The sequence below is a fragment of the Aulonocara sp. 'chitande type north' Nkhata Bay genome, linkage group LG18 (genome assembly GCF_057382095.1).
Source record: "Aulonocara sp. 'chitande type north' Nkhata Bay isolate Kocher_YH1m ecotype deep benthic linkage group LG18, A_spYH_male_GT1.1, whole genome shotgun sequence".
NCBI classification, from domain to species: domain Eukaryota; kingdom Metazoa; phylum Chordata; class Actinopteri; order Cichliformes; family Cichlidae; genus Aulonocara; species Aulonocara sp. 'chitande type north' Nkhata Bay.
This window is the reverse complement of record NC_141361.1, coordinates 26508794-26523991: the sequence shown is the minus strand read 5'-3', so window position 1 is coordinate 26523991 and position 15198 is coordinate 26508794. Positions and strand designations below refer to the sequence as shown.

The following is a 15198-nucleotide window of genomic DNA, read 5'->3' as shown; positions in this document are numbered from 1 at the left end:
CCCAGCTGCTCTAACACCCACTTTCCAGATGTTTTAGACAGTTGTTTTGAACCCATAAACATCAAATTCTCAGCTTAAAAAAAATTAAAGCACAATTTTGGTTACTGAGCCCGTAATGAGGCATTCACAAGAGTCCAAACAGTAAGGTTGTGATGTTGGTCAGTATCCTCCGGACCCTCATTTAGTTTCCTTTAATTTATATGGAAAACCTGGAAGTTGTGGGGCAGCCACCTTGAAAGGTTTGAAGCTTGATGAGGCTCAAGTGAAATAGTGGGTTTATACTCACTTTTGCTCAGTGTTACTGTTTGCCCTCTATTTCCAGAGTGTACAACCCATCCTGAACAGAAATATACATGTTTTTTCCTCTTAAAGGCAGAGAATCAAACAGATATGCACACCGTATCGTTTCCTATAGACAGGTTGAATAATGAGCAGAGATGACCACACCTTCAGGATGTCCGACTGTGCTGAAAGCACATCTGTTTGAGGCCAGAGTTCATGGCTCCCAGCTACCGCTCACTGTAAACTTCAACCTATTAAACAGTAACTTTCCACTTAATAGAATTTACTGGATTCTTAGAGTCACCCTTTTCCAAATCAAAAATCATTTAGATGCCAAAGGAAGCTTTCATACTGAAAACACATGCACTGCTCCTCAATTTCCACAGCTAATGATATAACAGCTCGTTAGACTGAATATATTCACTTTTCTTTATTGTTTATATTGAGCACTGCTGTTAACAGAGGACGATTCATTTTAATCACTGCAACATTTAAATGTTTGTAACAAATTGTGGCTCAGGCCATTGTACAAGTCTACATGAATTAAATGAGTAAATTAATTAGCTTTAAATGATGAACTGGGACAGAGTACACAGACAAGTGACACAAAACTGAAACAAACGTGTCCGATCATGAGAAAAACTTCCCTCATGAATCCTGTAACAGAAAATATGACTGAACAGAAGGTTTTGCTTCTGTCCTGCAGATGTCTTCCTGCGACACCGCTGAGGCTGGCCTTAAGACTTTTATTGCACATGTTGTGACATAAAAAAAAGAGGGACACGAGTCCTTTAATGGGAGTAAGATGTAAGGTGACATGCACAGCATAAGAGCCTAACATAACTTAGTCTTTGTAAAAGTCATGCAGAGTTTGAAAAAGGAGTTGCAGCAGAATCCAGGTAATGTTTATGTACTTAGTGCTGGTCTTAAACATGAAACAGGACTTTTTTTTTTAAATGGGGAGACGAGGGAAATTAAATTTAGCTTTAATTTTGGAGACGGGAGGTCCACTTTGCTTTTATGAGTATATACAGCAGAATTTAGTCAATTACCATCTTATGCACTACATTTTTTAAAAGTAATGTAACAATTGTGCAGTGATTTGTATATATTTTTGCTTTTTTAGCCAGACGGAGATGAATACGACATGGAAGTTGACCTGCTGGAGACAGACTGTCACGTGTTGGACCCGCTGCCTCTTGCCAACTGCACAGTCAGGCCCAAAGTACAGACGGTGAGACGCAGAAGCTCTCAGGCTTCGACTCCTGTAATTCAGTCGATATTAGTTCTGATCAACCTACTTTGATTCTTCGTTCTCTTCCAGGCGGTAGAAGGAGACTGTGATGTGGTGCTGAAGAAGGTTGGCGGTGTTCTGAAGGTCATTGCATTCAAGTGCAAATCAGAGGGTAAAGATCACAGATGCTGCTCTCATCCAAATGATTACAAAGAACAAACCACAGTAGTGTCCATACATACTGCATGTGTCAATAACCTGTATGTGACTTTCCTGCTCGACTTGTAGTATCCACAGAGGATTTGTGTTTGGGCTGTCCCAGCCTCCTTCCCCTCAATAACACCGATGCGCTGGACTTTGTTCATGCCTCTCTGACAACCTTCAACAACATGACTGTGAACACGACACACGTTCTTCTCGAGGTTGGAAGGTTGTCATCACAGGTCAGACAGTCAGGATACTTTTTACCAGATGTAACACAGCTGCATGCTTTAACCTGCAGCTGTCAGTTCATCAGTGCTGTTTAATACTCTCAGATTGTGTCTGGTGGGCCCATCTTCATAACAGAATATGTGGTTGTTGAGGGAAACTGCACCGAGGATCCCTGCGTGCCTCTCAGCGATGCCATGGCTGTGAGTACACAGTAGTAAAAGCACTCAGTTTGTTTTCAGGCCTGTTCAGCTGATCTGAGATGGAGAAATGTTCAATCAGGTCACCAGATGTTGAAAATGAACAAAACTGAGAGCTGTGCCTCTCTCTCCAGGCTCGTGGGATTTGTACAGCCAAAGGTACAATTGCCCAGCACAGTGTGGACTGCAAGATGTTCTCCACTCTGGTAAAATACTGCATCTGACTTCTAATATGTTCTGCTTCATGAAGACAAAACAACATTCACCATCTAACGTTCACATAGAAAACATTAAGAACTGTTTTTCTCTCACTGATGTCATTTTTTTAGATTCCCATTGTAGATGCCAACAGCACTGCAGCTGCAGACCCCGTCCTACCACCAGTGGTTCATGTGCACACACACGGCCTGTCACACAAGCACGGCCACAGCCACCACAAACTGACTGCTCTCCACAACCCCCATCAAAACGTCCTGTTATCTGCAGAGTCAGCTGAAGTTGTACCTGTCGTCCCTGCTGCTGCTGCTCCAGCTGCAGATTATGATTCAGCTGGAGAATCTTTGACGAGTAAGGAGCCTCCTCTTTTCTTCAGGAAGAGAGATGTATCTGCTGCCATCATGGTTGATGCTCCTGCTGTTCAAACAGGACCAGTTTCTCTCGTGCCAGTCTGCCCAGGAAGAGTCAGATTCTTCTAAGTGTTCAAGTCCCACAGACTCTATACTTGCTTTCATTTGTAGCAGAGCACCTTTGATATGTGAGCCATGTCCAGTAGTGGCAGTAGGAATAATTTGCTTTAAACTGTCAAATCAGACAATCATCTGTGTAAAACTGAATGTAATGCTGATCATTAAATCTTCAGTAAATGTGTTTATAAATCAAAACAATCGACTATGTCAGTACATTTACAGGCCTAGTGAGCACACTTATATGTACCATGATGCATTCAGTCATCCCTGCAAAGTCTTTCAGAACAAGTGCAGAAGTTTACAGTGCATTCAATCCTGCTGTGAACCCGCTGACACTTCTCATACAGTCATGGAAGAAGAACACACACACACTTTTTAAAGATTTCATTACACAGTATATTTTACTGACAAACATTGCGTGCTAAAACAAATGAGAGCAGTGGAACACTTGATTTTCAAGTTCACCACACAAGCACTCATCCACCCCCAGGCAACTGTTTATGAATGGGCAAATTCCATTTATTGCATTTACAAGAACGGATCAATGCATATCATGCTAAAGCACAAACAAGCTGGACAAACAGGTTCAAAAAAGGCTGTGTACCTTCCAAGTGTAAGAAGCGGATATTATGGCCCCACTGGGTAAACTGATAGCAAAAGCAGCCAAACAGAGGTCGTCCGTCACGACCTACGTCACAGCAGATATGAATTCTATGCCCTTCTGCCCAACACACACTCCAGAAAAAAAAAAGTTCAAAGCACACGTTTTGGGTAGTTGCACCATTTATTCACATTGCTAGAAATTGCTGCTTTCATGCTTCCAACTTCAATGCTTCTTCTGAAGGAGTTCAAGAGACATTCGTACGAGTCCAAACAACAAGGGTAAGGAGTTCAACACCTGCCTCAGCTACACACTACCACCAGCTTAGTGATCAGCTTCTCAGCCCCATCCTTGAAACATCTTTTGAGCATTATGGGGTGGAAACCTGTTGCTGTAGCCTAAAGGAGTCGAGAAGTCTTTAAAGGATTCGTGGAATTTTAGCTTTAACTGTGCTGCACCTAAAGGTGGCTTGTAGAGGGGAAATATAAGTGGAGAGCCATCCGTAGTAGGAGAAAGGAATGGCAGACCGGAATTGTTAATGTCATCATTATCCTCATTTTCATTATCATAATCATCACCATCATCATGGTTAGCATTACCAGGCGAGGGAGTGGGAATACCTTCCTCAAGCCACTTGGAGAGTTGTTCATTTCCCTGCAGGGGCTTAAAATTCAGTGGAGTCTTAAGTTTACCATTCTGCTTTTTTGCAAGATTTTGGGTCATAAAATTTAAATCAACAGTCGGATCTCTGTAAAGCTCAGAGGAATCCACGAAGCTGTTGGGCTCCCTGCCTGGTAGTTCACGCTGTAGCAGCACATAATTCCCAGAATAGAAATTTAGAGTCTGCTCATGTTTGGAGTTTGAGTCACTTATGAATGGTTTTAAATTGTTCGGGAACACAGAGTTGTTATAAGTGGATACAGGAGCGTGCTGAAGCCTATCAAAAGGAACCATAAAATTATCAAGTTCCTCTCCAGGTGATTTATTGTGTTGCTGCTGTGAATTTGGGTTGTTAGACATAAAATTAGGCCACGTTGGACGGTTCAAGTTCCCAGTCAATAGTTGACCGTTTACCTGCACTGGGGACTTAATGTTATTCAGCTGATATCGCCCTGCTGGGTCATAACCTGAAGGCAGAGGTTCTGAGGATTGGCTGTGTAGATACGGCCAGTGGGCATGCAGTGAATTAGGTGCGGGGTTCACGCGGTTCAGTGGTTCATGATTTGCAGTCCAACTTGGATCATTTCCTCGTGGTGTAGTAGGGTTGCCATCTGGTGGCTGTAAATATAATTGCTCCACATTTTGATCTGGAAAGGGGTGCAGTGAGAGGGGCACAGAGGTGTAAGATGAGGCAGATTGTGCTGCTTCAGTCGGCTGTTGAGGAAGTCTTGCAGAACCCACGCCAAACTCAAAATATGAAGCTGTAGGTGGAAATGAAAGATCTGGAAACAAGTGAGGCACATCTGCACAACTGCCAACTCTAGCTGGAGTAATATGGAGAAGCTGATAAAAAGTCATTTGTGTACAGCAGTTAGACAAGGAGCACACAGGTTGCATATATGCAGAGCTGAGCTGAGGATCTTGCGGGGCTGTATAACTATTGATAGTTAGTGGAATTGCAGATTCAGGATGTTTTTGGTCACTGGGTTTAGCAGCACCCTGTGGCTGCAAATAGGTAGCAGAGGGTAATGTCACAGGCTGTAGCAGCTGGAGCTGCTGTGGGTAATAGAGCTGGTTAAGTAGGTGATGCATCTGACCCTGTGGATATCTGAGAAGAGGTGGTGTGCTTTGGACTGGATTTTCCTCATTTGTTCCAGCTGGTGTCTCAGATATTTGACAAAGTTTGTACACTTGTCCCAAAAGACTTTCAGCTGCTGATGCCAAAGCAGCATTTGGATTTCTGGCAGGCTGATTTTCAGGGCACAAGTACATTTGCTGGTGTACCTGACGCTGAGGGGCTTCAGGCTGTGGTGGCTGAGGAACAGTGGACGGGTTTGTAGCAGGCTGTGCTTTGGGCTTTGGTTGGGGGTAGAAGTGATAGAGGTGGGAAAGTTGGTTCTGTGCTTTGGGTTCTGCTTCCTCTGGTTTTTCAGGTAATTTGTGATATGGTGGATGATCTTCAGATGCTGAAGGCTGTGAGTAAAAAGAAAATGAATATGGGGGTTTTTTGTCTTGACTCTCGGGTTGGCTTGTAGGAGGTTCCTGAAGGAGACTAGGCCGTGGGTTGATTGGGCTGGGAAGCAAATGTTCTTCAAACTGACCTGCTGGTGGTTTAGTTATTAGTGACAGTGTAGGGGCAGGTGGCTGAGAATAAAAAGGGGGAAAATGTTGCCATCTTTTCCCTGCATCAGTTTGGACAACTGGAGATGAAGCAGGTCTAGGATTCACTGCGGGTGCAGCAGGTGTATTGACCAGACTTGCAGAGTAAAAGAAAGTGGGGTGGAAAGGACGATCCGTATCTTCTGGCCACTGATTCAGCATATCTGAGTTCTGAGGAAGAACCGCTTGATGAGGATCATGAGGAAAAGTCGACGCATACACACCTTTGCTCGGCGTTTCATTTTGCCAATCGGGATCCTTTGCTGGGTTTTCTGTGAATTCAGGCTGAGCTGGTAATTGTGACGGACAGGAAATTGTTGTTTCTCCATCTCCAGCAACTTCCAGAGTATACAACCCATCCTGAACAGAAATACAAGTTATCTTTCTTCCTAAGAAAGGGAGAAAAATCAAAACAAACATGCACAACATACCTTTTTCTCTAGGCAGGGCGCATAATGAGCAGAGATGACCACACCTTCAGGATGTTCGACTGTGCTGAAGCCACATCTGTTTGAGGCCACGGTTAGTGGCTCCCATTTACCGTTCACTGCAAAATAAATGGCAGGCAGGAACTCACCTTAGGTTTCCTACTCCTAAAGTCATCTTTTGGCAAACTAAGCTATCATTTAGAAAATATAGAAAGCCACATAGAAAGCTAAAAAGTTTAGACAAAAAACAAAACACACACACTGGAGTTTGGACCATCAGTTAACCTTAAGAGAATCTAAAATACATGAAAATTAAGTGGTTGTCATAGTCACACAGGGTTTGGAAAAAGTATTTGTAGGCCAGTTTAGCCAACATGTCATGTCTTTAGTGCTGGTTTAAAAACAAAAACAGAGACATGATGAGGACCAAAAACTCACACTTAACTTTAATATTGGAGACGGGCAGGGTCCACTCCGTTTTTACGAGCATGTCCGCAGTATTGCAGGTGACCATCGGAGGATTCAGTGACAGCGAGCCCATGAAAGGGCACGACATCCTCACTGGTATGCCCCACCAAAGCAGTGCGAGAACATAAGTGTCCTCCTGAAAGCAGCAAGGAAGCTATTATACATAAGCACGTGGTTAAAATGTGCAGTGCCTTCAGATCACAGTGACCCACCTGGAGAGCGACGAAGCAACCATCATAGGGTGCGACTAGGACCAGATCTCGTCGTGTCGAGCTGATGGTGTAACCGCAGCTCGAAGGTAACTTGGACAGGGGCAAAGGAGACAAATGGCTTCCTGGGGGAGACGTTCAGCAGGAGGAGGGTGTAAAAAGCATTACATGGAACTACTACGCAGACCTTAACATAACTACTTACCCCTGTCCACGAAAAGCAGAGATCCAGGGGTAGAAGCAGCATCATGAACCTGAAGCGTCATGGAGTCTAGCGTACATTCAACCTTTGGTTCCATCTTAAGGAGTCGTTCCATTGCCTCCAGGTCGAGACCACCATATTGTCCATCTGGTTGTTTAGCTTCCTCCCAGGCTTTCAAAAGTAGGGTTTGAAATTAGTTTTAGAAGGTATGCAGTCGTTTACTAGAGGCCCTAAAACACTATGAACACAAAATCCTTTACAAGCATAAGAGACCAAATGTTGGATTTATTACTTTTAAAACCCATGGCTCACTTTCAATTTTAACTTTACGTACCCACGTCTGCCTGGTAATCTGTTTCAACATCCCTGGTGTTGTTTGTGGTCTTGTTTCTGTTGGGTTTAGGACTTCGCAGCAGCTTTTGCCCAATTGAAAGTTTTCCATGATGCTGATGACCTTTAGCTCCACTTTGACTAAGCGTTGAGTTTCCACCTAGTTCATCCAGGGCTTTAAGCCTCGTCAGTGTTGCGCATTGACAAAGTGAAGCAGAAAACAAAAAGAGCCCAAAATACAGTGAGCCATTAACACCCCTGCTCTCTCTACACGCCATTGGAACAGAGGAAAAAGCACTGCCCCAGGACTGTACCACAAAAACTGATCAGTCCTCTTAGCATGTAGTGCTAAACCTGGTCTTAATTTTGACTAATCAAACACCTAACCACAGCAGCTGGTGCCAATGGCGCAGTTAAGAGCAGGAGGTAGTCTGTGGCTCTGACAAGACAACAAGATTTACAACAAGTTACCCTGCTGCCATTTTTCTAACAGAACTTTTTTGCTGCTCAGTTTTCCTTCGGCTGAATGATGCTATACAGATTATATTTTATGGTAATATAATTCTTCTACAGCTTGTTTAGTGGCCAATTTTCAGACTTTTTGTTGCTTCATTTTGTGTGAAACATCTTTGAAACTTTTTTAAAAGAAAAATTGAATAAAATCTCAAATCAAAACTCCACTGCAATAATAAATCACATATGGATTGTGTTGCTGTCCGTGTCTCCTTTATTCTGGTCAAAGTGTGGGTAGTGTGGGTTTGGTGGGCAAGCAGCAGCTGTACTAAACTCAATACTAAGCAGTCAAACACTGTTTAGAACCACAAATTTTACTGAAATCTAGCGCTCGTCCCGAGTTTCCAAATTTGAGTCCCACTCTGAGGAAATGTGCCTGATATGGTGCATATCTAAAATCTAGTGTGTTTCTTTAGTGTAGCAAAAACACATGCAGCTAGTCTTTATACAAGACAATGATGTCGTGAGACTTTTTTTTTTTGCCAGTGAGAAAATGAGTAAAGACATGACTGATTTTGTCTCAGAGATTTAGAGCTGTGTAGCCAGTTTATCCTTCCTGTCTAGCATGTTTTCTTTCCTTTGGTTTGATTAGGAACTGGTCTGAAAGTAAGACAGGTTATCACCCAAATCCCATTTAGATCAACACTTTATTTTATTGTTTTAACCTTAAAAGTTTGTCCTTAGCTACTGAAAATACCAAAGCAGCCCGAGCAGATCAAAGTGATTTCCCTTTGATGGCAGCCTGCAATTTATTAAAACTCTGTAATTCCTACAGATTTTAGTCATTAAACACTTCAGCAAGTTTATTTCTGGGATTTGGCAAGACTCGAGTGCATTCTCCTATTAAAGAGTGGAATGTGATAATTCACACATTAAGTGTAGCAGTAGCGTTCTCCTGTTTGATCATAAGATCTAGGTCAGTGTTTTCCCAATCAGAGTATGTACTGTTGCTAATTCAGTGTATCATTAGCACAATAAATTCAAACTGCCCCAGTTACAGCTATAATCACTAAAACTCCTGATTTACTCCATTAAACAAAGATTGAAGTGATGAGGCAACAGACTGGACATACTGGCTTTCCCTCTGGTTGGAATAATGTTTATTTGATCTGTCTGTAAACAAGACGTCTCATCGATGCATGGCATTTGAAACAGCAGATTTTGTGGCAGAAGGAAACTTCCCACTCAAAGAAAAGTGGACAAAATATTCCAAACTTTTTTCCCCCCCGTCGTTTAATTCTGTACATATTCCACAAAGTCTGGAGATTACTGATGCCAAAATATCCCTTAGGAAAAGTGCCATTAAAAGTTACTTCTTGCTGGGGCAGCAGTTTAAAAATCCAACTTGTGGTAGCAACAGATCATCAGATATTGATTTTTTTTTTTTTTATGGCACAGAATACACAGTTATTCTCAGAAAAAAAAAAATTCACAAGACAACTTACGAATGTTCTTATTCCAACCAACACCATTTTCAATATGTTTAGTGTACACAGCATCTTTTTTTTTTCTTTTAAATATACTTCTACGTACCGTACTATGACAATTTGTGAATACACCTTTGATGACTAAAGCACAAGGCAAATAATCCCAAGGCGCTGGAGCCCAGCAGCCTCAGTTTACAGTCAAAATGCATTCATACTGTAGTACAATAACATTTCAGTTTCATCGGTTAATGAACAAGAAGTTAGCGACAAATCAATTAGTGATGAGAAGTTTAAGTAGTGTTGAAGTCTAAAGAAGCAGTTACATGTTTTACAGTCATCTCAAGTAGTCGTCTTAATGATTTACAGTCAACAGGTGATGCCAACAATCATCCATCAGAATAAGCTGAAGGAGCTCTGATAACCCTTTTATATTGACAATTGGTCCAAAGGGAGGGAGACTTGGGGGGGAGAGGGGTGTGTATGCATGTAGTGATTTTACAGCAAAATTTACAGATAGCAGGAGATGACAGACGTCTCAGCTGGCACAGAGGTGGAATGTCTGCAGAGACTCCCGAAATATAGTGAAGTGAGACGACGACCTCAGTAATGGGTGACCTTACACAACAGCCCAACACCACATCGTTAACTTTTAAGACCACATTCAGGTACAACAGCAAAGAAAAGCATGTGATGGAGGGTTGAAGAAGTTGTGCGGCGAATCGGTACACACATACAGGACTTTAGAGGAAGTTTGTCATTTCTTTAATGGAAGCAGATGAGAAGATGGTTTTGGCTGGAATACGGCGCTAGGACAGAGGAGGGAGCCGGGCTGGGATCCAAGTGTTACAGAGAGTATGCATGCAACTTTTAAATGCCAACATGCTGATTTAAAAAAAAAAAAAAAAAAAAAAAAAAAACACAGCATCTTTTAGTAATGCTCAAAAGAAGGGGAAAGAAAATGCGTAATTATGCACCTTCACATGTGTACTTCCTGTTCAAATACTAGCCACTTGCTGCAGTGAATGTTATAGAAGGCGAGTCCAAATTTGTTGAATGCTTTTATTACACTTTGCGATCATATTTGATGCACACTTGTGGTTAACATTTCAATGAACATGCCATTACTGTAGTGTCAGAAACATCAGAAGTACAATGTTTAAGTGGGGAACATTAAAAAAAAATAAAAATAAATAAAGAGGGTGGTGTTGGGAGGGTTAAGCAAACAAAAGGTTGTGTATAAAAGTAGACTGGATAGGAAGTAACACTGTATGCCACCTAATCCTGGAAGTAGTGTCAACACAATACGGTGAGTGGTAGTGAGCTGCTAAGGTGACGAACGGGTGGAGAGGTTGCTTAATATCCAGACTTCCTCAGGTACTCAGCCATTGCATGTGCTTTCTTGTTAAGATTTCCACCATGGACCGCCTCCTTTCCCATGACTATAACCAATACTGGAGCACACAAGGAAAAAAAGAGAAATGAACAGAATTGAAGAGTCTCCCTCCCCCTACAGGATGGATGGGGGAGGGGGGAACAAAGGTGACACAGCATCTTACCACTCTTCATTGCTATTAAAAGTTTCCAAGACATTTGACTGCTTTCAGGAGAAATCTTAACAGCAATATTTCTTTTCTCTTCTTTATGTCCCTCAAATTTTAGCTAAGTGAGCTTGAAATCATTAAAACCCTGAATCCCTCAAGTATTTTGCCATTGAGTAAGCCTTCTTATTCAATCCGCCTCCATGGACCCCTTCTTTGCCCATTACAAGAACCAAAACTGGAAAAGAGAAGAGATAGAAAAGAGACAGTTAAGAAAAAGAGGTAAGAGAAAAGCAGTAAGAGTGTTTTCCCACACACAGGTTCTACTTGGGCGGGCCGCTCAGGTATATTAACAGCTACCTAAATGTGCCTGATAAATGTTTTTGTTCAATTTTATTTTCCTCATTGAGTCAGACGTCATCTCTGATCAAGTTAACACTAGAAAAATTTCTGCACTCTTATTTTGAAAGGTCAGTTGCTGATAACCAGCAAGCACTGACCATTTCTCTTCGCACGTTTTCTCTGCTGCAGCTTTCACCTGCTGCTCAGTGGATGTGCTTTTGAAGATCCACTGTGAGCTGGAGGTTCACACCTGCCAGAACCTGCAGCAGGTGGAGAACTGGTTTATGTGGCGCTACACCGAGCTCACTGAGGCTGCAGGGAATAATAAGGGCTACCAGCTACAGTCTAAAAACTATGGAGTCATAGTTCAACTGCAGTATGAGACTCACTGAAGATACAGCTGATGACATTGCTTAAAAAAAAAAGCAAAAAAGCAAAAACCCTTGGGTCAAAGTGCAGACCCAAGTTGCATAGAAAATGCTTATAATTTATTATTTAAGACAGCTCCTCCCACTTTTACACACACACTTATCTCCCGCCACAAGTGGAGCACAAGTATGTGGGAAACACTATTAGAAATGTGACATCTAAGGATATTCAACTGAAGTGCAGTTTTATTATTAGCATTATTCATGTTGCTACTTGACACAATACAGCCTCTACACATGTCCTGTGTCACTGAACCATTGATTCAAATCTGCCAAATTCATTAACCATAATTTCTAGTTCTGTTAAAGACAAAACAGTTACGGATGAGTGAGCAGTTTCCTGCACAGCCCTCGTCTTCAGTGCACTTTTAAATATTGGTGTGTTTTGCACTGACAAACTGCAGGAAGACCAGTGCACTTGATTAGACCCATTTTCTCAGCTTCTGCTGACCTCTGCGTTTACCAACAAACCAGATGTGATTCGCCCAAGAGATTTAGGACAGAATCGCTCCTTTTTTGAGGGTCCTGGCTCTTTTTGCTAAAGAAAGATAATACCAAAAAAGAAAGACACTAATCAAGGTGCACTGTACCTTCCATACAGTTAAGACTGTAGCACCTCCATGCATGTGCTGTTGAATCAAATGTGTGCATTATTTCTTTGACTCTTCAAGTGAGGAACAACATGCAGAGAAGTAGAATAACAGGTGGAAATAGCTCGTGCTTAGGGAAAGAAGAAAAAAAAACCCAAAAAGAACAATACAACTTATAGCTGAGGACAAAACAGTAAATGAAAACAGAATCTGGTTTTCATTGCAACCAGTGTTTCTCACCTTAGCACCAGGTTACAGTCATTTTTAAACAAATCATTTTCAAGTGAGAACTGATTTAAAAGTATTTAAATGTTTTGGATGTGTGCAATTAGCACGCACGCGCGCGCACACAGGCAAATTGAAAGAAGCGGGGATATCGTGGCTTATAAAGCTGTACTAATCTTGTAATAAATGCAAACACTAGAGTAACCGTAACTTGAGTCAAAGATACTAAAACCATGTGTTTGAGGCCTACAAAAGATTTAAATCATCAAAATAACACAATTTTCTGCCAACACAAAACTTGTTTCTTCACTAATGTTAAACTATTTCAGTAGTTTTGGCCATCCTGTATCATTTGACCTTTATAGAACAAATGACTAATTAAGACTATAAACTATTAATGAAATACTGGGAAAAATATAACTTTGTGCATCCTGTAGATCTTATTCTGGCTCAGGTGTGGATTACAACCATAGCAATGAGATAAGGAAGTGATGTCATGCTGCAAGAGAATGAGCCTGACAAATCTAATTTAAGACATTGCTCATACCCATGTGTTTATGGGAAACAGTAGTGTCTTAGCCTAAGTATGCATTCTGATAGCTGCAAAAAGCTAACCCATAATACGCCTTTACCTTTGCCGGCTCTTCCCACAGAGATATTGTATGTAGGTTCTCCTCCTTGGCTCTTTGTCCTGATGTCCATTGTCCAGTCGCCCTCATCCTGGAGGCTGTCTCTGAGGACTGAACACTTCTTTGAGCCCAGAGTGAGACCGCTGGTGTAAAAGGTCTCCCTGTCCTTACCGATAAGGACGTCTATTTCCTGAGACTGAGGAGAGAGAGAGGGGCAAACAAAAAAAAGAGACACACAAAGCAACAGGATTGAGGCGATATTAGTCACATGCCCAAGAAGTAGATGTGGTTCCAGTGACATGGCAAGCATAATCCCATTTCAAATAACACAGTATTATTAGGTAGATCAACTTTAATGCATGACTTTTATGCACATGAATTCCGCACAATAATAATTGAGGGCTATTTTAAAAGAATTGCACATGTCTTGACTTTTGGGGATTCGTTTCCATCCTTGTAAACACTGTTTTATAATTCTTTTGTGAGAATTGGGTGATTTTTTTGCAAAGACATATTCCAATTCTGTTCTGGGTGTCAGACAAAATGATAGAGGCCTCAATTATCTAATATTTTAGAAAGGCACAGAGAAAAACAAAAGGTATATTATTAATAGTAGCATTCTGGCACCGGTCACGTGTGACAAAACAGCGGCATTAGGAATTACAGACTAGCATCAAGGGAAAGGACCGCGTTGAAACCCATTCTCTGAATCCTAACACGCCCTGTCCCCAAACCAGGAGATAATATGATCGGGATCCTCTGCCTGCAGGGACTAGCGGAAGTAAAGCGGCGTCTATGCACCGGTCTACCGCTCAAGCAATCCCAATGAATGAACTGAAAACGCTCATTCCCTATTAAAAGACGAGCATTTATAATTGCACTCGTTTCTTGCTCGCACTGATAACACTGCGGATTTACCCCAGGCTGAACCAAACACCACACATTAGCTTTTAAAAGCACCCGGAGCCGGTAAAGCAGCAGCTTAAAGTTAGCTAATCAAAGCAAGCGTGCACACAAAAGCATGCACGCTCCCTTCAATCAGACACAGTCTACTCGCTGGTCTTAAATTAGCTAAGTGTTGTTTTACCCGGGTTCCCTCACCCCTTTATTTTGATTATTACAAGACAGCACGCCATAATCATCTATTTGTGTGTGAAAGCCATTATACGAGAAGCCTTCTCTGAACCACATGAGGTCTAATCCCAACGTTTCCTTAGCTAGAAAAAGCCGACACAGGCCACTGGTGAGCTAGCCAGCTAGCCCATAAGCTAGCTCGGCACCGTTAGCTCGTTAGTCGCTCAGATCCTGCGAGGTAACGGTTTCTGCGCTCCTCTGGCTGGTGAACGTCTGCGTGACAGATAACATTACTGCCAAACGAAACCACACTCTCACACCCCCAAACGAGCTCGTTTTGACTTCTTACCGTGATATTGTTGAATGTACCGCCGGCATGTGCTGCCCAAACATATTTGGCGTCCATATAACCAACAATGGCGCTATCCTGACAGCTGCCATCGGCCATCAGGTTTTCCACGTAGCTTTGCCAAGACATTTTCAAGAAACTGATGATATAAATATATTTAATTTAAAAAACTACACCTATTTTTTAGTGTTGTCGCCAAATAAGAGGCAAGACAGAATGAAAGAAAGCCCGCAGACTAATTTAGAGTCTCCAATCTAACCCACACTTCGACGTTGAGCAACGCGAAGGCTGGGGCAGCAAAGAAAGCCAGGGCAGTGAGGCAGCGGCTGGGTGTAGTCCGTATCAGATCACTCCGCACAATGAGCTCCCTGGCGCTTTTATGGCAGCAGGCGGCGGAATAAAGAGGGACTTATCAGCTCAGCCAACAGTCAAGTCTGAGGGACTGCCGGGGTGGAGATTTACTGATTCTTCCATTAACTTCAAGTGTTTTCATGTTGTATGGATGACATGACAAAGAGCGTCAGACCAGACACCGTGTGGGCTTTTACCCGCAGTACACAAAAACAACACGCACTGAGATGCACGTGTCTGATGGATTTCGCGATTATTTTCTCACCTAACGATCCTTCATATTATTGCTACTTAAAATCTGCATTCACCGGCCACTTTGTTAGGTACACCTGTTCATCTGCAAG

At 42.2% G+C, this 15198-nt stretch overlaps 3 protein-coding genes across 4 annotated transcripts; 1 reads left to right on the top strand and 2 right to left on the bottom strand.

The window, feature by feature from the left end:
- The first annotated feature begins 1386 nt into the window (after positions 1 to 1386).
- LOC147308750 (alpha-2-HS-glycoprotein-like) lies at positions 1387 to 2855 on the top strand. Its single transcript, XM_086271561.1, has 6 exons — positions 1387 to 1516; positions 1607 to 1688; positions 1805 to 1959; positions 2053 to 2148; positions 2280 to 2351; positions 2475 to 2855. The coding sequence occupies exons 1-6, from the start codon at positions 1430 to 1432 to the stop codon at positions 2838 to 2840; spliced, it is 858 nt and encodes a 285-aa protein (XP_086127687.1). The 5' UTR covers positions 1387 to 1429; the 3' UTR covers positions 2841 to 2855.
- A 348-nt stretch (positions 2856 to 3203) lies between these two features.
- On the bottom strand, positions 3204 to 8863 carry LOC147308749 (uncharacterized). Its single transcript, XM_086271293.1, has 6 exons — positions 7393 to 8863; positions 7062 to 7229; positions 6860 to 6981; positions 6618 to 6783; positions 6183 to 6298; positions 3204 to 6111 (listed from the first exon to the last, which is right to left on the bottom strand). The coding sequence occupies exons 1-6, from the start codon at positions 7664 to 7666 to the stop codon at positions 3772 to 3774; spliced, it is 3186 nt and encodes a 1061-aa protein (XP_086127419.1). The 5' UTR covers positions 7667 to 8863; the 3' UTR covers positions 3204 to 3771.
- A 121-nt stretch (positions 8864 to 8984) lies between these two features.
- Positions 8985 to 14886, bottom strand: LOC147308748 (profilin-2-like). Of its 2 annotated transcripts, none has more exons than XM_086271295.1 (3): positions 14504 to 14886; positions 13084 to 13276; positions 8985 to 11104 (listed from the first exon to the last, which is right to left on the bottom strand). In XM_086271295.1, the coding sequence occupies exons 1-3, from the start codon at positions 14630 to 14632 to the stop codon at positions 11007 to 11009; spliced, it is 420 nt and encodes a 139-aa protein (XP_086127421.1). In that variant the 5' UTR covers positions 14633 to 14886; the 3' UTR covers positions 8985 to 11006. The 2 variants fall into 2 exon arrangements, with proteins under 2 accessions (XP_086127421.1, XP_086127420.1); XM_086271294.1 differs by having other exon boundaries at positions 8985 to 10779; positions 14504 to 14879.
- Positions 14887 to 15198: the final 312 nt, after the last annotated feature.

Coding starts and splice junctions, on each gene's coding strand:
- LOC147308750 (XM_086271561.1), top strand. CDS start 1,430: ATGGAAGTTGACCTGCTGGAGACAGACTGTCACGTGTTGGACCCGCTG. Junction 1,517..1,606: donor TCAGGCCCAAAGTACAGACG/GTGAGACGCAGA, acceptor GTTCTCTTCCAG/GCGGTAGAAGGAGACTGTGA. Junction 1,960..2,052: donor TTGGAAGGTTGTCATCACAG/GTCAGACAGTCA, acceptor TAATACTCTCAG/ATTGTGTCTGGTGGGCCCAT.
- LOC147308749 (XM_086271293.1), bottom strand. CDS start 7,666: ATGGCGTGTAGAGAGAGCAGGGGTGTTAATGGCTCACTGTATTTTGGG. Junction 7,230..7,392: donor AGATTACCAGGCAGACGTGG/GTACGTAAAGTT, acceptor TACTTTTGAAAG/CCTGGGAGGAAGCTAAACAA. Junction 6,982..7,061: donor TCTGCTTTTCGTGGACAGGG/GTAAGTAGTTAT, acceptor CGTCTCCCCCAG/GAAGCCATTTGTCTCCTTTG.
- LOC147308748 (XM_086271295.1), bottom strand. CDS start 14,632: ATGTCTTGGCAAAGCTACGTGGAAAACCTGATGGCCGATGGCAGCTGT. Junction 13,277..14,503: donor GTACATTCAACAATATCACG/GTAAGAAGTCAA, acceptor CTCTCTCCTCAG/TCTCAGGAAATAGACGTCCT. Junction 11,105..13,083: donor TGTGGGAAGAGCCGGCAAAG/GTAAAGGCGTAT, acceptor TCTCTTTTCCAG/TTTTGGTTCTTGTAATGGGC.